Here is an 18,775-nt window from a genome sequence, read left to right as displayed (position 1 = left end):
TTGTTGAGAGCCGGGTAGCAGTGGCTCACATCTTTAATCCCAGCACTTGGGAGGCAGAGGCAGGAGGATCTCTGTGAGTTTGAGACCAGCCTGGTCTACAAGAGCTAGTTCCAGGACAGCCTCCAAAGCCACAGAGAAATCCTGTCTGGAAAAACAAAAAAAAATTACTTGTTGAAATAATCTATCCTGAAAAGAGAAAATTAGGAAAAATAACTTAAACAATTCCCCAAATCATACATTTGTAAATATTGTCATATTTAATATACTTGAAAGACATGAATTAGTGGAAAAGTAGTTTTCTTTTGGCAACAGGAAAAGAGACTCAGCAACAGTTTACCAAATTCAGCATTCTACTTTATTACTTTAACAGACTGAACTTTAGAGCAAGAATTTGTATTTGTTTATCTGTTCTGAGACAGGGTCTCATGTTGCCCAGGTTGGCCCAGAACTCTTTTTTTTTTTTTTTTTGGTTTTTTTGAGACAGGGTTTCTCTGTAGCTTTTGGAGGCTGTCCTGGAACTCACTTTGTAGACCAGGCTGGCCTCGAACTCACAGAGATCCGCCTGCCTCTGCCTCCCGAGTGCTGGGATTAAAGGCGTGCGCCACCAACGCCCGGCTTGGCCCAGAACTCTTGATGTAGCCAAGGATGACCTCCTGATTCTCCTGCTTCTACTTTCAGGGTGCTGGGATCACAAGTGTCTTCCACTGTGCATGGCTCAATTTTGAAAATATTTTAGTCTGAAAGTCCTGTGTGGTGTTTTTCCTCTTAGTTTAGGGTCCGAGGCTACCGTAACTGGCAACGACTTGTTCTAACAATGTAAAACTGTCCAAAAAGTCTTCTTCCTCCATTCCAAATCTTGTGTACTGATGAATGTAGGCTCTGGCAAAAAGCAGAAACAGTCAAATCAAATCCAGGCAAAGGAGAAGCTTAAACAATAAATAGACCTTTCCTGGCTTGTGAGCATTCAAAGCTCACAGAACCTCTTGGGGACCTTACTTATGCGTGGGTCACTTGTTGACTCAGCATCAGCAAATAACCTTAGCAAACTTCCAGCCTATCGCCACACTCCCTCGTCCTTCACTGTGCAAGAGGGTGCAGGGGAAGACGCATGTCTAACTCTGCAGTCCTGGCAAATGGGCTCAGTACACTACAGGAGGTGACTGCCACCACAGGAGGAGCCCAGAAGATTCACTTAAGTTTTGACATTAGAAATTAATCTAGGGTTCTGCCTTGGTGGTTTTCTCAGACCCTTCCCACCCAAATATTGCGGGTCAGGAGAAACCTAGCTCCCAGAAGAACAGAGTACAGACACGAAATAAACTGATGTCATAGCAACAGTAAGAGAACTTGGACCAAAAAAGGACTTGGGATCCAGATGAGGAGGAGGCAGACTGTGGACCAGCCTGGGCGGGGTGAGTAGGCCTGGGGAATCCTAATCCTGTTCAGTCATCTGAAGAACTGTATTCTGTCTGTGGGAAGAGGCCAAAAAGCCGCTAAGGCTTCCCTCAAATACATTGCTATTACTGAGGAAGACCAGAGTCTCTTCTACTTCCCAGGACTTTTTCTGGTCTCTTACCAGTGCTAGGGACAGAACACAGGCCCTCACACATTCTGGGCAAGTGCTCTTCTCCCAAGCAACATCTCTAGTCCCAGGGATCTTAGGGATCTTTTTTTAAAAAACTATCTTATTATGAAACTTTGAATCTTGCCTAGAAATTATTCATTTGGTAAACAAGTCCTACATAATAACAGTATATAGGAGCCGAGATGGAGAGATAGCTTAGTGGTTAAGAGAACTGGGTGTTCTTCTAGGAGACCCAAGTTCTATTCCCAGTGCCTTCACACTCACAACCATCTGTAACTCCAGTCCCAGGTGGTCCAACACCTTCTTCTGGCCTCCCAGAGCTCTAGGCATGCCTGTGGTACACAGGCATATACATAGGCAAAATACCCATGCACATAAAATAAAACTAATAGCACAGAACAATTACTGAGCACTTTGCTAGCCAAGTGGTGTACTAGGTGGTGTTTTGCATGATTACCTCATTGGATCCCTGCTGCCCAGATGAGGGGTAGCCTTTAAGTTATATGCCCACGGCCTCACAGCTACATGGTGGTAGTCAAGCCTGCTCCACAGCACACCTCATGCCTTACCTTGGCATTGTCTGACTGAGGTGTGCAAGTCTGGAGACCTCTCTTTTACTTACTTGGAAGCAAACATATTCCATGCCTTGCCCACGATCATGTCAAGCGGCTTTACTAAGAGCTGACTATTGCTGACCAGCGCTGCAGACTTCTCATACTTGTCAAAGGCTCGTTGGGTTTTCCACATGCTAAAAGCATGAACAGGCTCCAACCAGGAAGTGTAGAGAGCTGGGTCTTTAAACCCCTCTAGAATTAGAAACACCATACACATGAGCAAAGTCCCCTCTACACACGTGAGGATGTTGTAAGGAGGGTCGACAGGATGGCTCAGGGAGTAAAAGTGCTTGCTGCCAAGCCTGATGACCTCAGTTCAATTCCTGGGACCCACATGGTGGAAGGAGAGAACTGACACTCCTGCAAGTTGTCCTCTGATCTCCACTTGTGCGCTGTGGCATATGCATGCATGTTATGTCAAGCACACATGTACACAAACATACACACAAATGTAAAAAAAAAACCAGCTATTAATTCTGAAGGAAGGATACAAAGACAGGGAAAATTAAGGGGAGAGAAGAAGGCAAGGAGTCCTCACTCTAGACTCCAATTCAAGTCTCTGGGCTGGAAGGATGGCCCAGTGCTTAAGAAGTTGAGAGCACTGGCTGCTCTTTCAGAGGACCCAGCGCCCACAAAGGCATTCACAACTGGCAGTCCCAGGGACTCTGACACCCTCTTCTGGCATCTTTGGGCGCCATGCATGTGACATATAGAAATACATGCAAGCAAAAACATACACATATAAAAAATAAATAATCATAGTACAATTTACAAAGTTTGCTATGAAGATTGCCTGCAAAGAGCTATCTCAAATATGAATGTTAAACTAGCAATGAAGCATGCTTGAGGCCTAAGTGCCCTTGGCTGTCCTTAGGTGTGTTTCTCAGATGAGAACCTGCAATCTGGGAATCTCACAAGCCAGACTGTAAACGCTGTGTACAGTAAAAGCACGTCTTTGGGCTGGAGAGATGGCTCAGAAGTTAAGAGCACTGGCTGCTCTTCCAGAGGTTCTGAGTTCAATTCCCAGCAACCACATGATGGCTCATAACCATCCATAATGAGATCTGGTGCCCTCTTCTGGCCTGCAGGGACACATGCAGGCAGTATACTGTATAGATAATAAATAAATCTTAAAAAAAAAAAAGCATGTCTTAACTCCATGGCCTTGGACTTGTCATGGGCTCAGTGTGAGGAGACTCCTAGGTAAAGTGGATCCTTGGTTCTGTAGGGTAAAAGAATTTTAGAATGAGCCAGCAGGAAGCAGAGCGGGCTTTATTGAACAATGGTTTATATAGATCTTAAGTACAGGGATTCGTAGAATGAGGTCCTCAGGAGGAGAGGACGAGACAGGCAGAGACCCATGGGGTGGACAGAGAACCAACAAATTGTCTATCACCTCCACACACATTCTGGATATGTGCACCTCAGCACACACACACACACACACACACACACACACACACACACACACACTAAACTTCTCTTCCTAAGGTGAGAAGATATGACTCAGTCTGCATGAGTATCTGAGTTCCATCCCAGAGACCAAGTCAAAGAAGTTGGGTGTGGTGGGTGTGATCCCATTACTGGGCAGTGTAGACCCTGGGGTTAACTGGCACACATAATCTTAGCACTTGGAATGTGGAGGTAGGAAGATCAGGAGTTCAAAGCCAGCTACAGCTACATAGCAAGTTTAGGACTACAGGAAAGAAACACTTTTAATCCCAGCACGCAGGAAGCAGAGGTAGGTGGATCTCTGTGAGCTCAACACCAGCCTGATCTACAGAGTGAGTTCCAGGACATCCAGGGGCTACACAGAGAAACCCTGTCTCGAAAAAAAAAAAAAAGAAATTAACCTACACCACACAATCTCTCTCTCTCTCTCTCTCTCTCTCTCTCTCTCTCTCTCTCTCTCTCTCCACTTCTATTGAAGTTAAGAATACTGGCTTGGCTGGAAAGATGGCTCATTGGGTTATATATTCCAACTGCTAAATTAGGTTGTTTTGTTTGTTTTTTGAAACAGGATCTCATTATATAGCACTGGCTAGCCTGGAACTCACTCTGTAGACCAGGCTGCCCTCAGACTCACAGAGATCTGCCTGCTTCTCTCTCCTAAACTGAGATTAAAGATGATTTTTTTATTCTTTTTTTTAATTTATTTTTCAGTTTAAATTTAGATAAGAAACAAGGTTGCATCACAAGTCAGTTCCAGGTTCCTCTCCCTTTCCCTCCCTTCCTCCCGTGCCCCCCCCCGAGATTAAAGATGATTAAGGTACTGGTGGTGGTGGCAGAGGCAACAGCAGTGGCTCATGCCTTTAATTCCAGTACTCAAGGGAGGCAGAGGCAGGTGGATCTCTGTAAGTTCAAGGCCAGCCTGGTCTACAGAATGAGTTCCAAGACAGGCTTCAAAACTACACAGAGAAACCCTGTCTCGAACACCCAAATTAAATGAAAATAAAAAGGTGATTAAATGCCTAGCTAAAATTTATGCAATTTGTATCTAGTTAGTATGGAGGTTGGAGGATATCTCTGTGGGGTCGGTTCCCTTATCCACCTTTACATGGGTTCCAGGTGTCAAATTCAGGTTTGTCTGACTTATGAGGTAAGTGCCTCTCTCCACTGCACCATCCCAGAAGTTGTTTTTAAAACACCAACGTGTTCCAAAGCATACTCCTCAATTTTTACCTTCGTTTATGCTTACCCACATCTGCACTCTGCACGTCTTTCCCACGGAGAATGACCAAGTTAGCGACAGAAGTGTTCAAATGAAGATCCTTGTGGACAGACATCTTGCCAAGAGGTGGAAGGCCTGAGAGAGGAGGCCGCACCTGCCAGTTGATACCTAGCACACAAGAAAAGCTAGAGAGTCTATGAGCGGCTTTGAGTAACGTGAGAAAACGTGTTTACGATGAGTGTGGTAGCACGTGCCTAAAACCCCAGCCCTTGGGAGGTGATGCAGGAGAATCAGCAATCGGGAGTTCTAGGTCCTTGGATAACCCACCCCACATTGAGGTATATGTTTGGTTGCTTGTTTTTGAGGCAGGTTCACACTCTGTAACCTAGAACTCACAATGTAGACCAGACGGGTCTGGAACTTATGCTTTGGTCTCTGAAGTGCCAAGGTTGTGGGGGTTACAGGTATTAGCCACCAAGTCCACTCTTTTTTGATGGCGTCTTACTACTCTGTAGCCCTAGGGTAGCCTTGAATTCACAATCCTCCTGCCTCATGCTGGATTACAAGCATGCACAATCATGTTCAGCTTTGAAGCTTAGTGACAATAACACTGTAATCTCACTCTGTCTCCATCCGTGTCACTCTTCTGTGTCTCTGCCCCCTCCCCACTTTCTCCCCAGGGTCTACCTATTAAGCAGCTATGGCTATCCTAGAACTTGTTATATAGATCAGGCCGGCCTCGAACTCACAGAGATCTGCCTGTCCCTGCCTCCCTAGTGCTGGGAGTAAAGGCGTGCGCTAGCACATCCGGCAGTTTTACTCACTTGCTCCAGTCTCTCATCCCTCTGTTGCTGGGACATGTGGAGATGGATAGTGATGGTGACAATCTTTATACAGATCTATCTGATAGCATGAACAGTTATGTAACTAGATCCTTCACCTTGGTTTGTGCCATAAATATGTTTACCCAAATCCTTAGCCGTATATTCAAAAACTGAAAACATTCAGGACTGGCTATGTAGTCAATGGTAGTACACTAGCCTAGTACATGTATATTCTAAATTACAAAAATTAAAAAAATAATTTATTCTTACTTGATATAAATTATTTTATGTATATTTATTCTATGTACTTTGGATTTTTTGCCTGCATGTATGTCTATGAGAGGGTGTAAGATATTGGAGTTACAGAAAGTTGTGAACTGCCATGTGGGTGTTGAGAATTGAACCCAGGTCCTCTGGAAGAGCAGTCAGTGCTCTCAACTGCTGGGCCTTCTCTCCAGTTTCCCCCCCCCAAATTTTTGTATGCTTAAACGCTATAACAAACTGCAAAAACAAAACAACAACAACAACAACAACAGAGCAAACATAAACACCCTACGGTTCCATTTGGGAAAATGACTAAGCAAACTGCACACCATTGACCTGAGAGAGCTTGGTGCAGGATGCCTCATCCTCCCTTGAAGAACATTGTGCTTCATGAGGTATTCGCAAGTATTGTTAGAACAAGCCAAAAAACAGGGGGGGAGGGGGAGGGGGTCTACCTGTTATCTTACATTTTTATTTTTTATTTTTTATTTTTTTGGTTTTTCGAGACAGGGTTTCTCTGTGGCTTTGGAGGCTGTCCTGGAACTAGCTCTTGTAGACCAGGCTGGCCTCGAACTCACAGAGATCCACCTGCCTCTGCCTCCCAAGTGCTGGGATTAAAGGCGTGCGCCACCAACACCCGGCCTATCTTACATTTTTATATAATACTTGCTACTAAATAGCATCCAGTGATTTCTAGTTAAACACAAAGGACCACACATACACTGGTGTACTGCCTCTCTCCCACTCCCATTAAGATAACAAAGGATGTGAAGATAGCATCAGTGTAACCAGGACAATTGAAACTTTGCTCTCCTGTTGTGGAAGTCCTGGGAACAAGACAGACATTTCTAACAGCAGAGGGAATGGGGAGTGGGGAGTGTCTGCTCTGGAAAAGCTAAACCACTGAGGCCAGCTTCAGTGACGAAGAGAATCTTATAGGAAACTGAATGGGAAGTCTACCTATTCCCAACTATGACAAGACTGGTGCCTGGACAGCGATTTGAACCCAAGGCCTTGTGCCTGCTTCGTAAGTGCTCCACCACCAACCGACAGCCTGAGCCTTGATGCTGTCCTCGGCCACCCGGAAGCCTTGAGACTCCTCTGTGCTCCTTTTGTGAGGCAATTATCAACAGTGCGGACATACTACAAGGGCGGGGAAGTTTTTACTGTGATGTATGTATATGTAGTGTGTGTCAGTGTATGCGCAGGTGCACATTTGAGGGAAGGCCAGAGACGCAGCATCTGGTGTCCTCCTCCATCACTCCCAGCCTGTTCCCCAGCATGAATAGGAGGGCCAGATCATTACATGGACTCCAGGATCTAAACTCTATATCTCATGACCTGTATAGCAAGTACTTTAACCACTGAGAATAAAGCCAGTCTGGTTTTGCTTGTTTTGTTTTTAGATCTGCCAAGCCCTTTTAAAGGTCTCTCTGTCTCTGTCTCTGTCTCTCTGTCTCTCTGTCTCTCTCTCTCTCTCTCTCTCTCTCTGTTTTTCGAGACAGGCTTTCTCTGTATTGTTTTGGAGCCTGTCCTAGAGCTCGCTCTGTAGACCAGGCTGGCTTCGAACTCACAGATGTCTGCCTGCATCTGCCTCCTGATTACTGGGACTAAAGGCATGTGCCACCAACGCCCAGCTAAATAAGACTTCTTAATAGCAGGACTAGACAAAGTGAAGATGAGCCGGGTGGTGGCCCCATGCTTTTAATCTCAGTACTGGGGAGACAGAGGCACTCGGATCTCTGTCAACTCAAGGCCAGCCTGGTCTACAAGAGCTAGTTCTAGGACAGCCAGGGCTACACAGAGAAACCGTGACTCAAAAAACAAACAAAAAAGTGAAGACCTCGGGGTAAATTAAAAACAAACTAAACCAAATTAAAACTTTTAAAAAGTGAGGGAAAGAGGAAGGGAAAAGGCAATCGCTAAAGCTGGAAATAAAATTAAATCAGGGTCAAATATTTAGAAATAGGGACATAAATTTCAGAAGAAGCGACTGAAAGCATTGAAAGTAGTTTTATCTGGGGGGGGGCAGGCACTGCTGTGGTCTCCTTACAGACAGTGCTTCACTGCACTGCTGACACACAGTGTGCCTACAGGGCAACACCAGGAGCAAATACGGGACCTCTCACATGCAAAAAGTCTGCGTGGAGGCTGGAGTCACTTAGTGACTGCTCTTCCAGAGGACCCAGGTTCTATTCCCTGCATCCATATGGTGGCCCACAACTCTCTGTAACTCTAGTACCCGGGAACCTAAGGCCCTCTTCTGGCCTCTACAGGTACCAAGTATGTGTGTGGTACACAGATATACATGCAGACAAAACAACTAAATTGTAAAAATTGTGTGCACTACCACTGAGCTATACCCCAGTCCTTAAGTGAATTTTAATTACTTGATTACTTGATTTCTTTGTTTGTTTGTTTCTTCTCAAGACAAGGTTTCTCTGTGTAGCACCAGTTGTCCTGGAACTCACTCTGTACACTAGGATGGCCTTGAACTCACAAGAGAACCACCTGCTTCTTCATACCGAGCACTGGGATTAAAGGTGTGAACTACCACTACCTGACTATTACTTAATTTTTAAAAACATTTTAATTAATTCATTCACTTGCTTGTGTGCATGTTCATGCATGTAGGCATGTGCTCATATGTGCCATAGTGCATGTGTGGAGGGCAGAAGATAACTTGTAGGACTTGGTTCTTTCCTTCCACCATGTGGGTTCCAGGGATTAAATTCAGGTTATCATCTTGGACGCAAGTATCTTTACCCACAGAGCTATCTCACTGGAACATGATTCTTTTCTTTTGAGACAGGGTCTGATTTAATCTAGGCTAACCTGAAACTTGCTATGGAGCTGAGTTGGTCCTTGACTCCCTGATCTTCCTGATTTCTGTGGGGCTGAGGACTGAACATGGGGTCTTAATGTTAGGCAAGCACTCTTTCAACTGAGCTATAGCCCCAGCCCCTAACTATTTCATTTTTAAAGCTACTTTCATATATTACTTTGATTAAAATAAAATAAAGGTCTGAAATAACATAACACTTGTCATAAATATCCTTTTGAAATGAAACTGTAAAGCCATCAAGAAGCCCTCTGTGATGTCCCAGCAAGTTTCTGAAGGAGGTTCCTTGGCTAGAAGAAGGGGCCTTTATTTCAACCAGCCTGAGCCAGTTTATAGTCAGGGCTCCCGGACAGACGCCTTCCCAGTATGTGGGTTGTCTATTTTTAAAATATCCCATTACCTTCTTCCATTTTTGCACCGGAAATAAGCATCTGTCTCAAATGCTTGAGGAGGCCAGCCCAGGTGAATGTGCTGTATGCCAAAGAGTTCTCAGACATCTGTGGGATATTACGGACACCCAGCATTTTAAATTCAGGGTGAGGGACTAAATGCTCCATTAAGTCTCCTGTAAGGGAAAAAATAAAATGAAATGTGAACTAAATTTACTTCATCCACAATCACATGATGTTCTGAGTCAAATATGTTTTCTCTATCTCCAGAATTGCTTAAATAATAAAACGGTGGATTTTCAGACACTGTCTGATATAGACTACATTTTTCTTTATTATTATTATTATTGACACAGGGCCTCACTGTGCAGCTCTAATTGATCTGAAACTGTATTTGTAGACCAGGATGGTCTTGAACCCACTGAGATCCATCTGCCTATGCTTCTGGAGTGCTGGGATTAAAGGCATGTAATATCATGCCCGGATCTTTGCTTCATTTTAGCATGGCTGAAAAAGCATACTTACGATGGGTATGGTGGCTCACACTTGTAATCCCATGGCTTAAGGGGCAGGGGCAGGAGGACTAGCAGGCAGGGGCAGGAGGACTGTCCACAAGTTCCAGGCCAGCCCTAGGGCTTACATTGTAAGACTCTGGCTAAAAAAGAAACAGCTATCCAGACATGCTGTGCACACCTTTAATTCCAGCACTTGGGAGCAGTGTATTCTATTAAGTCACCCCACTAGGCCTCTCTGCCAGCTCTGACTCTACCTCAGCCTAGCAATTCTTGGACCTGATTGAGATCCTTATCCACTGACTTCCTCCCTTCCCAGACACTCTGTCTTCCTCTTTCTGGCAAACTCCCAATCTTGGGCCAACCCTACTCTCCACTTTTCCTATATAGGACATGACACCACACGGCAGCCTGGAGTCTCTCTGAATTGTCTTTCTCCTCATCCTCATCTTCCTGCTCTTCCTTCCCACTCCCTTCATCACTGCAAAGTAGCAAGGGAGCTTTATCAAACAAAATGATAGTACAGCTCAGAGAGCACTGTCAACAATGGCAGCAAACCCTCTTCTGAGTTTTCAGTCCTTAAACATAATGCCAATTTACACTACAAACCCACATCCATTCTTTGTTTGTTCGTTTGTTTTTTTGAGACAGAGTTTCTCTGTGTAGCTTTGGAACCTGTCCTGGCACTCGCTGGTCTTGAACTCACAGATATCTGCCTTCCTCTGCCTCCCAACTTTTTTTTTTAAGATTTACTTATTTTATATCATCTCTATAGATGTTTTCCCTGCATGTACGTATGTGCACTATGTGCATGCCTGGTGCCCACAGGGGTTAGAAGAATGAGCCACATCTTCATGACCTGAAGTAACAAATGGTTGTAAACCACTAGAGGTGCTGGGAACAGAATCTGGGTCCTCTTCAAGAACAACAAGTACTCTTAACCACTGAGCCATCTCTCCAGCTCAACCCCATTATCTCTGTGAACCCCAGTGCTATACACCCTTTATCTGTTAGGGGTAGCTTAGTGGTGTACCACTTGCTTAGTGTGTGTAATACCTTAGCCTCTACCCCCACCTGTACAAAACACGCACATTGCCACCCAATGACTATTTTATCAAGTGCTCACTATTTACTTTGCAATGTTTTAGGTCCTGGGAGAACAGTGGCCCCACAAATGGTGTAGTCAGTGGGGAGGATCTAGCTCAGTGGTCCTCAACCTTCCCGATGCTGACACCGTTCCTCATGTTGTAGTGACCCCCAACTGTGAAGTTATTTGTGTTGCTACACTATAACCATATTTTTGCTACTGTTATGAATGGTAATGTAAATATTTGTGTTTTCTGACGGGCTTAGGTGACCCCTATGAAAAGGCCATTCAATCTCCAAAGGTATCTTGACCTACAGGTTTAGAACCACTGATCTAGATACATTGTATACCTTTGAGAAATTGAGTAACTTCTTGAGATCTTCAGTAAGAGTTCAGAGATGAAGGTGGTCTGAAGGCAGATTTGGGGTATATCTTGGCATTATCTCCAGGTATAGGGGAGGAGACAGGGAAAATAACTTTGGGTCTTTCAGCACATACATCTTTTCTACAAATAACAGAGGGGCTGAGTACCTAGTGGATCCCTGCGGTAGGGAAATGAGCCGTCCTCAGAGTATGTAGGCTGGAACACACTGCCCAGCTGATGGGCAAGAACCTGATTTAAATCTCTGAAGGAGATCTGCTTGATGTTCATCTGTTTGGCACAGATCTTGTGGACAGCATCATTTTCATGAATGAGGAGTGCATCTGAAGACCGGTACAAGTGAGAGAGAGTCAAGATGGAGTTATAGTTCTGCACGATAACCTGGAGAGAGAAGGGTCAGAGACAGGAAAGGAGGGGTGAGTGATGAAGAGTGGAGATTCCAACTGTGAGTAGTGGCTCACACCTTCAGTTCCAGCACTTGGGAGGCAGAGGCAGATAGATTCTTGAGTTTGAGAGCAGCCTGGTCTACATACTGAGTTCCAGAACAGCCAGGGCTACACAGTCTCAAAACAAAAATGAAAACAAATACAGCAAGTCATTGCTACAACACTTCCTTCCCGAATCATTTCCTTCATTTGGTTTTTCTATTAGGAAATGCACAAAACTTTCTTTTCACCAGGCAGTGGTGACACGCGCCTTTACTTCCAATACTCCAGAAGTAGAGGTAGAGGCAGATGATCTTTGTGAGTTTGAGGCCAATTTGGTCTACAGAACTAGTTCCCAGACAGCCAGAGATACACAGAGAAACCCTGTCTCAAAAAAACAAAACAAACAACAAAAGAACCAACAAACCACACACACACAAAGAAAACAAAAAATTCTCAGTAGAAAGAACTTAAGATTGTTTGAAGCCTAGCCAAAATACCATGGCACCCCAGTATGAGGTCAAGGTCCTTCTTTGCAGTACCTGAAGGACCAACTCCAAAACAGGCCCCGAGAGATATACAGTTGTCTTTGAAATTCTTGTTGTTATAACTTACTGCACTTAGTACTGGGGACAGAACCCAGGGCTATAAACAAGCTAAACCCATGATATACTGAGGTACATCTCTGGCCATCATCTTTGGAAATTTTGTTTTTCTTTGAGACAGGGACTCTCTATTATGTAGCTCTGGCTGTCCTGGAGCTTTATATGTAGGCCAGACTAGCCGAACTCACAGAGGTCTGCCTGTCTCTGCCTCCTGAGAAATGGGATTAAAGGCGTGCACCAACATAACTGGCTTAATTTAAAAAAGAAAAAAAAGAACACCTCAGTTATACATGGTGGCACATGCCAGATGCTGGATTGGGTGGCTAGGTCTTGAGTTGGAGGTCAGTCTGGACTGCATAGTAAGACTATCTCAAAAAAAAACCCTAAGACCAAAATGAAACAAAAGACTTAAAAACAAAGAATACTTCATATTTTGGAGAAATATAACCAAAATTAAATGAGTTATTAATATAAATATCACACTCAATCCTGAACTCAACATTCCCCCCAAAAGTGAGATCCATTATTTTTTTTCATGTTCACTTTAAGAATGAAGAACATAGGGACTGGAGGGATGGCTCAGTGGTCAAAGCACTGGATTCTCCTCCAGAGGACCAAGACTTGATTCCCAGCATGTACATGGCAGCTCTCGGCTGCCTAACTCAGTCCCAGGGCATCTGACACCACATGGTGCATAGACACACATTCGGGCAAACACTCATATACATAAAATAAAAATAAATTTAAGCAAGAAAGAAAACATACTACAATCTAATGATTCTACTATTGAGAATTTACCAAAGAGAAATGGCCATACCAGACTCTTACTTGTGCCTAAATTTATTTTAAAACAAAACCAAAGAATATACAACATAAAACTTTTGATTAGGGGCTGGTAAGATGACTCAGTGGTTAAGAGCACTAGCTGATCTTCCAAAGACCTGGGTTTGGTTCCCAGCACCTACATCATGACTTCAGTACCAGAAATCTCATGCCCTCTTCCAGCCTCATTGAAAACTAGGCATGCATATGTGTACATATATACAAACAAGCAAAACACTCATAAAATAAATACAAAACTTTAAATTAACATGTTCATACCTCACCAGTTCCGTAAGGCCATATAATCTGATTCATTTTCAATGAACTGGAGTACTGATCTTGTAACTTCTGTGTAATGAAGGCTCCCAGCCCGGATCCTGTTCCTCCAGCCATACTCATTATGATGAAAAATCCACTCAAAGAGTCACATTTTTCCACCTCCTTTTGGATTAAGTTCATTATAGATTCTTCATGCTTCGGTCCATGTACAGAGTAACTATGCCATGACAGAAGAAACAAACATGGCACCTGTCAGTTTAACCAGAGGGATGTCGTACAAAGGGGAAGGACATTTAGGAGACAGCGGTCTTTTCAAAGCTATGGGAGTGGCTCTCATGTAAGTACAGATGCCCTGACTGACAACATTTGATAGAGACAGTTAAATATATTTAACAGGTAAATAGTGTTTCTCAAGGGTTTCTCTGTATAGAAGCCCTGATTGTCCTGAAACTCACTCTGTAGACTAGACTGGCCTTGAAAATACAGAGATCCATCTACCTCTGCCTCCCAAGTGCTACAATTAAAGGTGCGCACCACTACCCCACTAAAAAGGTTCTTTTTTTACATGAGAAAAATGCAATTATTTTACTTGTTGTTAATACTACCATCATTTGTATTTGTATGCGGTGTGTGTGTGTGTGTGTGTGAGAGAGAGAGAGAGAGAGAGAGAGAGAGAGAGAGAGAGAGAGAGAGAGAGAGAGAGAGAGAGAGAGAATGCTGCATGTGTGGAAGGCAGAAGACAACTCTATGGAATCTTTCTGTCCTTCTACCATGACTGAACTCAGGTCCTCAGACTTGGCAGCAATTGCCTTTCCCCACTGAGTCATCTCTCTGGCCTCATATATTTTGTAAGAGCAGCCCAGGAACTGCTTCGGCCTCCCAAGGGCTGGGATGAACTGGCCCTCTGGAAATTCTACAGCACAGCAAAATTTGGGAACTACTGCCTTGTAACAGCAGCCCTTGGAGCTGGATGCTTGTGAGGTTAGGTTACTGGACTGACTCGCAGTGTGCAGTGGGATAATGGAGAGGAAGGAGACCTGGATGCTGGAGAGCTTAGTTGCACCAATGACCTTTACCTGAGCACAGGCACAAGGAGAATGAGAGGCTTTGGAATGAGAGCAAATTCTGAATATTTATTTACTGGTGGTAATGGAAGTTGATCCCAGTGCCTCAACAACACTGGGCAAGGGCTCCACTGAGGAGCTATATGCTTGGTTCCTTTGTTCATATACTTGTAATTTTGAGATAGGGGTTTGCTAAATTGCCCAGGCTGACCCTGAATTTACTCTATTATAGGTCAGGCAGACACTGAACTTGAGATCCTCTTGCCTCGGCTTCCAGAGTAGTTGGGGTTATAGGCTTGCATCACCAGACCTGACACATTCTAAACTGTAATTTTGTATTCCATATTTATGGGAGGGCTTGTACATGCCATGGCACATGTGTGGACAATGGGAGTCAGGTCTCCTTACACTATGTAGGTTCTGGGAATTGACCTGAGTTCATCAGGTAAGGCTCTACCCTGAGCCATCTCCCTGGCCCAAATTCTTAATTTTATTTTAGTTTTCTTTGAGGCAAGATTTGACTAGGTAGCTCTGACTGTGTGGTGGATTGAATGAGAATAGCCTCCAATGGCTCATAGATTTAAATGATTGGTCATCAGGAAGCAGCACTGTTTGAGAAGGGTTAGGAGGAGTGGCCTTGTTGGAATAAGTGTGGCATTGTTGGAGGAAGAGTATCCTTAGGTGGGCTTTGGGATTTCAAAAGCCCAAGCAAGGCCCTCTGTCTCTATCTTCCTGCTACCTGTGGATTCAGATGTAGAACTCTCAGCTACTTCTTCAACACCCTATCTGCCTGCATGCGCTGATGCTCCCTGCCATGATGATAGTGAACTAAACCTCTGAAACTGTAAGCAAGCCCAACTAAATGCTTTCTTTGTAAGAGTTACTTTGGCCTGGCAGTGGTGGCACACGCCTTTAATCCCAGCACTCCAGGAGGCAGAGGCAGGTGGATCTCTGTGAGTTCGAGATCAGCCTGGTCTACAAGAGCTAGTTCCAGGACAACCTCCAAAGCAATACAGAGAAACCTTGCCTCGAAAAAAAAACAAAAACAAAAAACAAAACAAAACAAAAAAAGAGTTACTTTGTTCAGGGTGCCTCTTGGTAGAAACAAAACACTGAGTAAGACAGTCTGGAACTCACTATGTAGACCAGGCTGGCCTGAATTCACCACACCAGACCCCAAATTCTAAATTTTAATACAACACTTTCAAAATTTTGAACTTGTTGTGTCAACTATACAACTATAACGGTATGAGTACTTAACTGTATAGCTTTAAATTTACTGAAAATCACGAGGGGTTGTTCTTACCCATATGCCCAGTTGTTCCCAGACCCTTGTCTCTGACAAAAGCATGCATGCTGACCATATTTCCATCGGCCAGACTGGCCAGCTTTTGATAGTGTTTGATTGATAACTTTAGGTTCCATGTCAACAAGAACAGCCCGGGCAACTGGAACTTGAGTAGGGAAAAGGAAAACAAATCATACATTTTATGTCAGTACCACAGAGCATAAACTTCTAAGTCCCTGAACCCTATTGCCAGCCCGAGATTCAGTTCTTTATGGTTTTGTTTTAATTCATGGGTTGGAGGTAGACTACTTGCATAGCCTGCTGAGGTCTTAGGTTCAAACCCCAGCATGGGGTGGGGAAAGCAGAGCAAAGACCCTCCCTAGTGAGATGGAAGGGATGGGCTTAGATACTTTGAAGACGCTCACATGCAAGTAAGGAGAGGGTTGTTGACCACACCTACCTCCACTTTCTTCTTCTCTGAAAAACCTTTCTTTGCAAGATGCTTGATATGCCTCATTTTCTCTCTTAGAGCAGAGTCCCTGGGAACAGTGTGAGTCTCTAAATAAAGCATCAAACACTTCAAAGCCAATCTGGTTGCCGCACTGCCCAAGCTGCACTGTTACTATTGACATGCCAAGCCACAAGCTAGGCCTAGTCTAAAACACAAGGGAATGGATAACCTATAAAAAAAAAAAAGACACAGACATGAGAAACCACATTACGAACAAGAGCAAACAATAAGCCATGTGTTCATTATATAGACGGAAGGGGCTGGAGAGATGGCTCAATGGTTAAAGCACTTGCTCTTCTTTCAGAAGCCCAAGGTTGGGTCTCAGCACCTACACTGCTGCCAGTAATCCCGGTTCCAGGGGATCCAATGCCTTCTGTTGGCCTTCCCAGGCATTGCACATACAGATATGCAGGTATATACATACAACAAAAAAATAATAATTTTTTTAGAAAATTAAAGGTATTTGTACATGGGGCTGGAGAGATGGCTCAGAGGTTAAGAGCACTGGCTGCTCTTTCAGAGATCTTGAGTTCAATTCCCAGCAACCACATGGTGGCTCATATCTATAATGAGGTCTGTTGCCCCCTTCTGGCCTGAAGCCATACATGTAGGCAGAACCCTGTACACAATAAATACATAAGTCAAGTTGTCTTTAATTCCAGCACTTGAGAGACAGAAGTAGGTGAATCTCTGAGTTCGAGGCCAGCCTGGTCTTCAGAGGGAGTTCCAGGACAACCAGGACTACACAGAGAAACCATGTCTCAAAAAACAAAACAAAAGCCCTTAAAAATATCTATGTACACTAATAAAAATTAACTTTTTGTCTGGGCATGGAGGCATATATCTTTAATTCTAACACTAAGGAGGCAAAGGCATGTGGAGCTCTGTGAATCCAGGCCAGCTTGAGACTGTTGTGTGTGCGAGTGTGCTGGCCTGGTTTTGAACTCACAGAAATCAGTTTGTTTCTGTCTCTGGAGTGCTGGGATTAAGGGTCTGCAGCACCATGCTTGGCAATCTATGATTCTTGACTTTGCTGTCGAAGAGCAGTTCAGGACCAGCTACAGCAAGCAGCGCTGAGGTTTTAAGAAGGGATTTTAGTGGATTTAAGCAGGGTGTTGATGGACAGAGAGGCACTGAAGGAAAGGATATTGCGTCCCCAGTGTGGGGAGTGACCATCTCAAGAAAGAGTCACATTTCAGTGTCTGTGCCACAACCACTTATATTACTGTGAATTTTGTCTTCTTCTTTATTTATTTATTGAGACTCACTGTTCTGTCCTGGAACTCACTATGTAGACCAGGCTGGCCTCAAACTCACAGAGTTCCTCCTGCCTCTGCCTCCTGAGTGCTGGGACTAAAGGCGTGAGTCATCACCATCCAGCTGGTTGAAGGAATTCTTTGTATTCACTTCACATCACATGGACACCAGAAGTTAGCTTATTAACAAAACATTCATCTAACATTAATTTTCTGTCTTTCAAGAAAATGACTTATTCTTTTTCCACTAAGCAGCTTCTGGCCTGGTAAATACAATTAAGATCAATAAGGAATGTTTTTTGCTTAGTTTCAGTATTAAAACAAAGTTGGAGCCGGGGCAAAGTGTCGCATGCCTTTTATCCCAGCACTTTCGGGAAGCACAGGCAGGCAGATATCCATGAGTTCAAGGCCAGCAAGGTCTACATAGTAAATTCCAGGACAGCCCAGGCTACATAATAAGACCCTATCTCAGAAAGAAAAACAAAGTCGGAGTTTAGAGAAAGGCCAGATAAGTATTAAAATAAATCTTTATTGTTTTTATACAACAAAAGAGGGCTCTTTGTTTTGAGACGGGTCTCCCTACGTAGCCCAATCTGGCCGAGTCTGGCTAATTCGTCTGAGCCGGCTTCAAACATGTGGTTCTTCTACCTCGGACCTCCTGAGAGCAGGGATTATAGGCGTGGGCCACCATGCCGGCTTAAAAGAGAGTACTTTTGTTAAATGCTTCACATCAAGTCTATGTAGCCCTGGAAATGAGCAGAAGCCAGCGAACCAGACTTTCAACTTAACGTCTAAGCCTGCATTGTAGGTAATACTATTCTCATTTTACCGATAAGGAAATTGAGTTACCGAAGGGTTGTGAAACTTCCCAAAGCCACTGAATTAGCAAATAACAAAGCCAAGACTCTCTCTTAGCCTTTCTGTCCTATCGGCTCCCCATTAGTCCCACACTCACTGACAGCTCTCCGACCCGCAGTTGCAGCTTGGTTCAAACTTCAGACCAACCCTCTCATTATGCGCATGCTCACTTTCAATCTACCTATAACGAATGAATGCGCATGCTCCTTATACGGAAAACTCGCTGAAGTTTTTTTATTTTGTTTTTTTTTTCCTCCTCTTCCCTTTCCTCCTCTCCTATTTAGAAAGGTTAATCACGCATGTTCAATTTTAATTTACCAACTTCAGATACGGTACGTAAGCTCGGTGTCCAGGAAAACGCCTTAGACGGCGCCGCGCATGCTCTACTTTCCCGGCTTGGCTTCGGTTGGTGTTCTGCGCATGTTCCTGCCAGTACCTGGCTCCGGGAGATAGTGCTACGCATGTCCACTGCCCACTGTTGGCTTCACGGAACCTTG

The 18,775-nt window shown here is 44.1% G+C and overlaps 1 protein-coding gene across 6 annotated transcripts; it reads right to left on the bottom strand.

Moving 5' to 3' along the window:
* Positions 1-615: 615 nt before the first annotated feature.
* On the bottom strand, positions 616-18,692 carry Tubd1 (tubulin delta 1). Of its 6 annotated transcripts, none has more exons than XM_040749412.1 (9): positions 18,597-18,692; positions 16,114-16,333; positions 15,672-15,819; positions 13,302-13,518; positions 11,320-11,551; positions 9,201-9,365; positions 4,898-5,038; positions 2,208-2,391; positions 616-879 (listed from the first exon to the last, which is right to left on the bottom strand). In XM_040749412.1, the coding sequence occupies exons 2-9, from the start codon at positions 16,283-16,285 to the stop codon at positions 771-773; spliced, it is 1,368 nt and encodes a 455-aa protein (XP_040605346.1). In that variant the 5' UTR covers positions 16,286-16,333; positions 18,597-18,692; the 3' UTR covers positions 616-770. The 6 variants fall into 6 exon arrangements, with proteins under 6 accessions (XP_040605346.1, XP_040605348.1, XP_040605349.1 ...); XM_040749414.1 differs by having other exon boundaries at positions 18,615-18,684; XM_040749415.1 differs by having other exon boundaries at positions 18,601-18,618.
* Positions 18,693-18,775: the final 83 nt, after the last annotated feature.

This window comes from Mesocricetus auratus, unplaced genomic scaffold, assembly GCF_017639785.1.
Source record: "Mesocricetus auratus isolate SY011 unplaced genomic scaffold, BCM_Maur_2.0 Super-Scaffold_100007, whole genome shotgun sequence".
NCBI lineage: Eukaryota > Metazoa > Chordata > Mammalia > Rodentia > Cricetidae > Mesocricetus > Mesocricetus auratus.
The sequence above is the reverse complement of the archived record's forward strand: the minus strand, read 5'-3'. Positions and strand labels throughout refer to the sequence as shown.

What these genes read in the sequence shown, in the direction of transcription:
- Tubd1 (XM_040749412.1), bottom strand. Translation starts at nt 16,285, where the DNA reads ATGTCAATAGTAACAGTGCAGCTTGGGCAGTGCGGCAACCAGATTGGC. An exon ending in CAGAGAAGAAGAAAGTGGAG is followed by an intron (nt 15,820 to 16,113) that starts GTAGGTGTGGTC and finishes TCCCTACTCAAG; the next exon opens with TTCCAGTTGCCCGGGCTGTT. An exon ending in CGTGCAGAGTGCAGATGTGG is followed by an intron (nt 2,392 to 4,897) that starts GTAAGCATAAAC and finishes TTCTAATTCTAG; the next exon opens with AGGGGTTTAAAGACCCAGCT.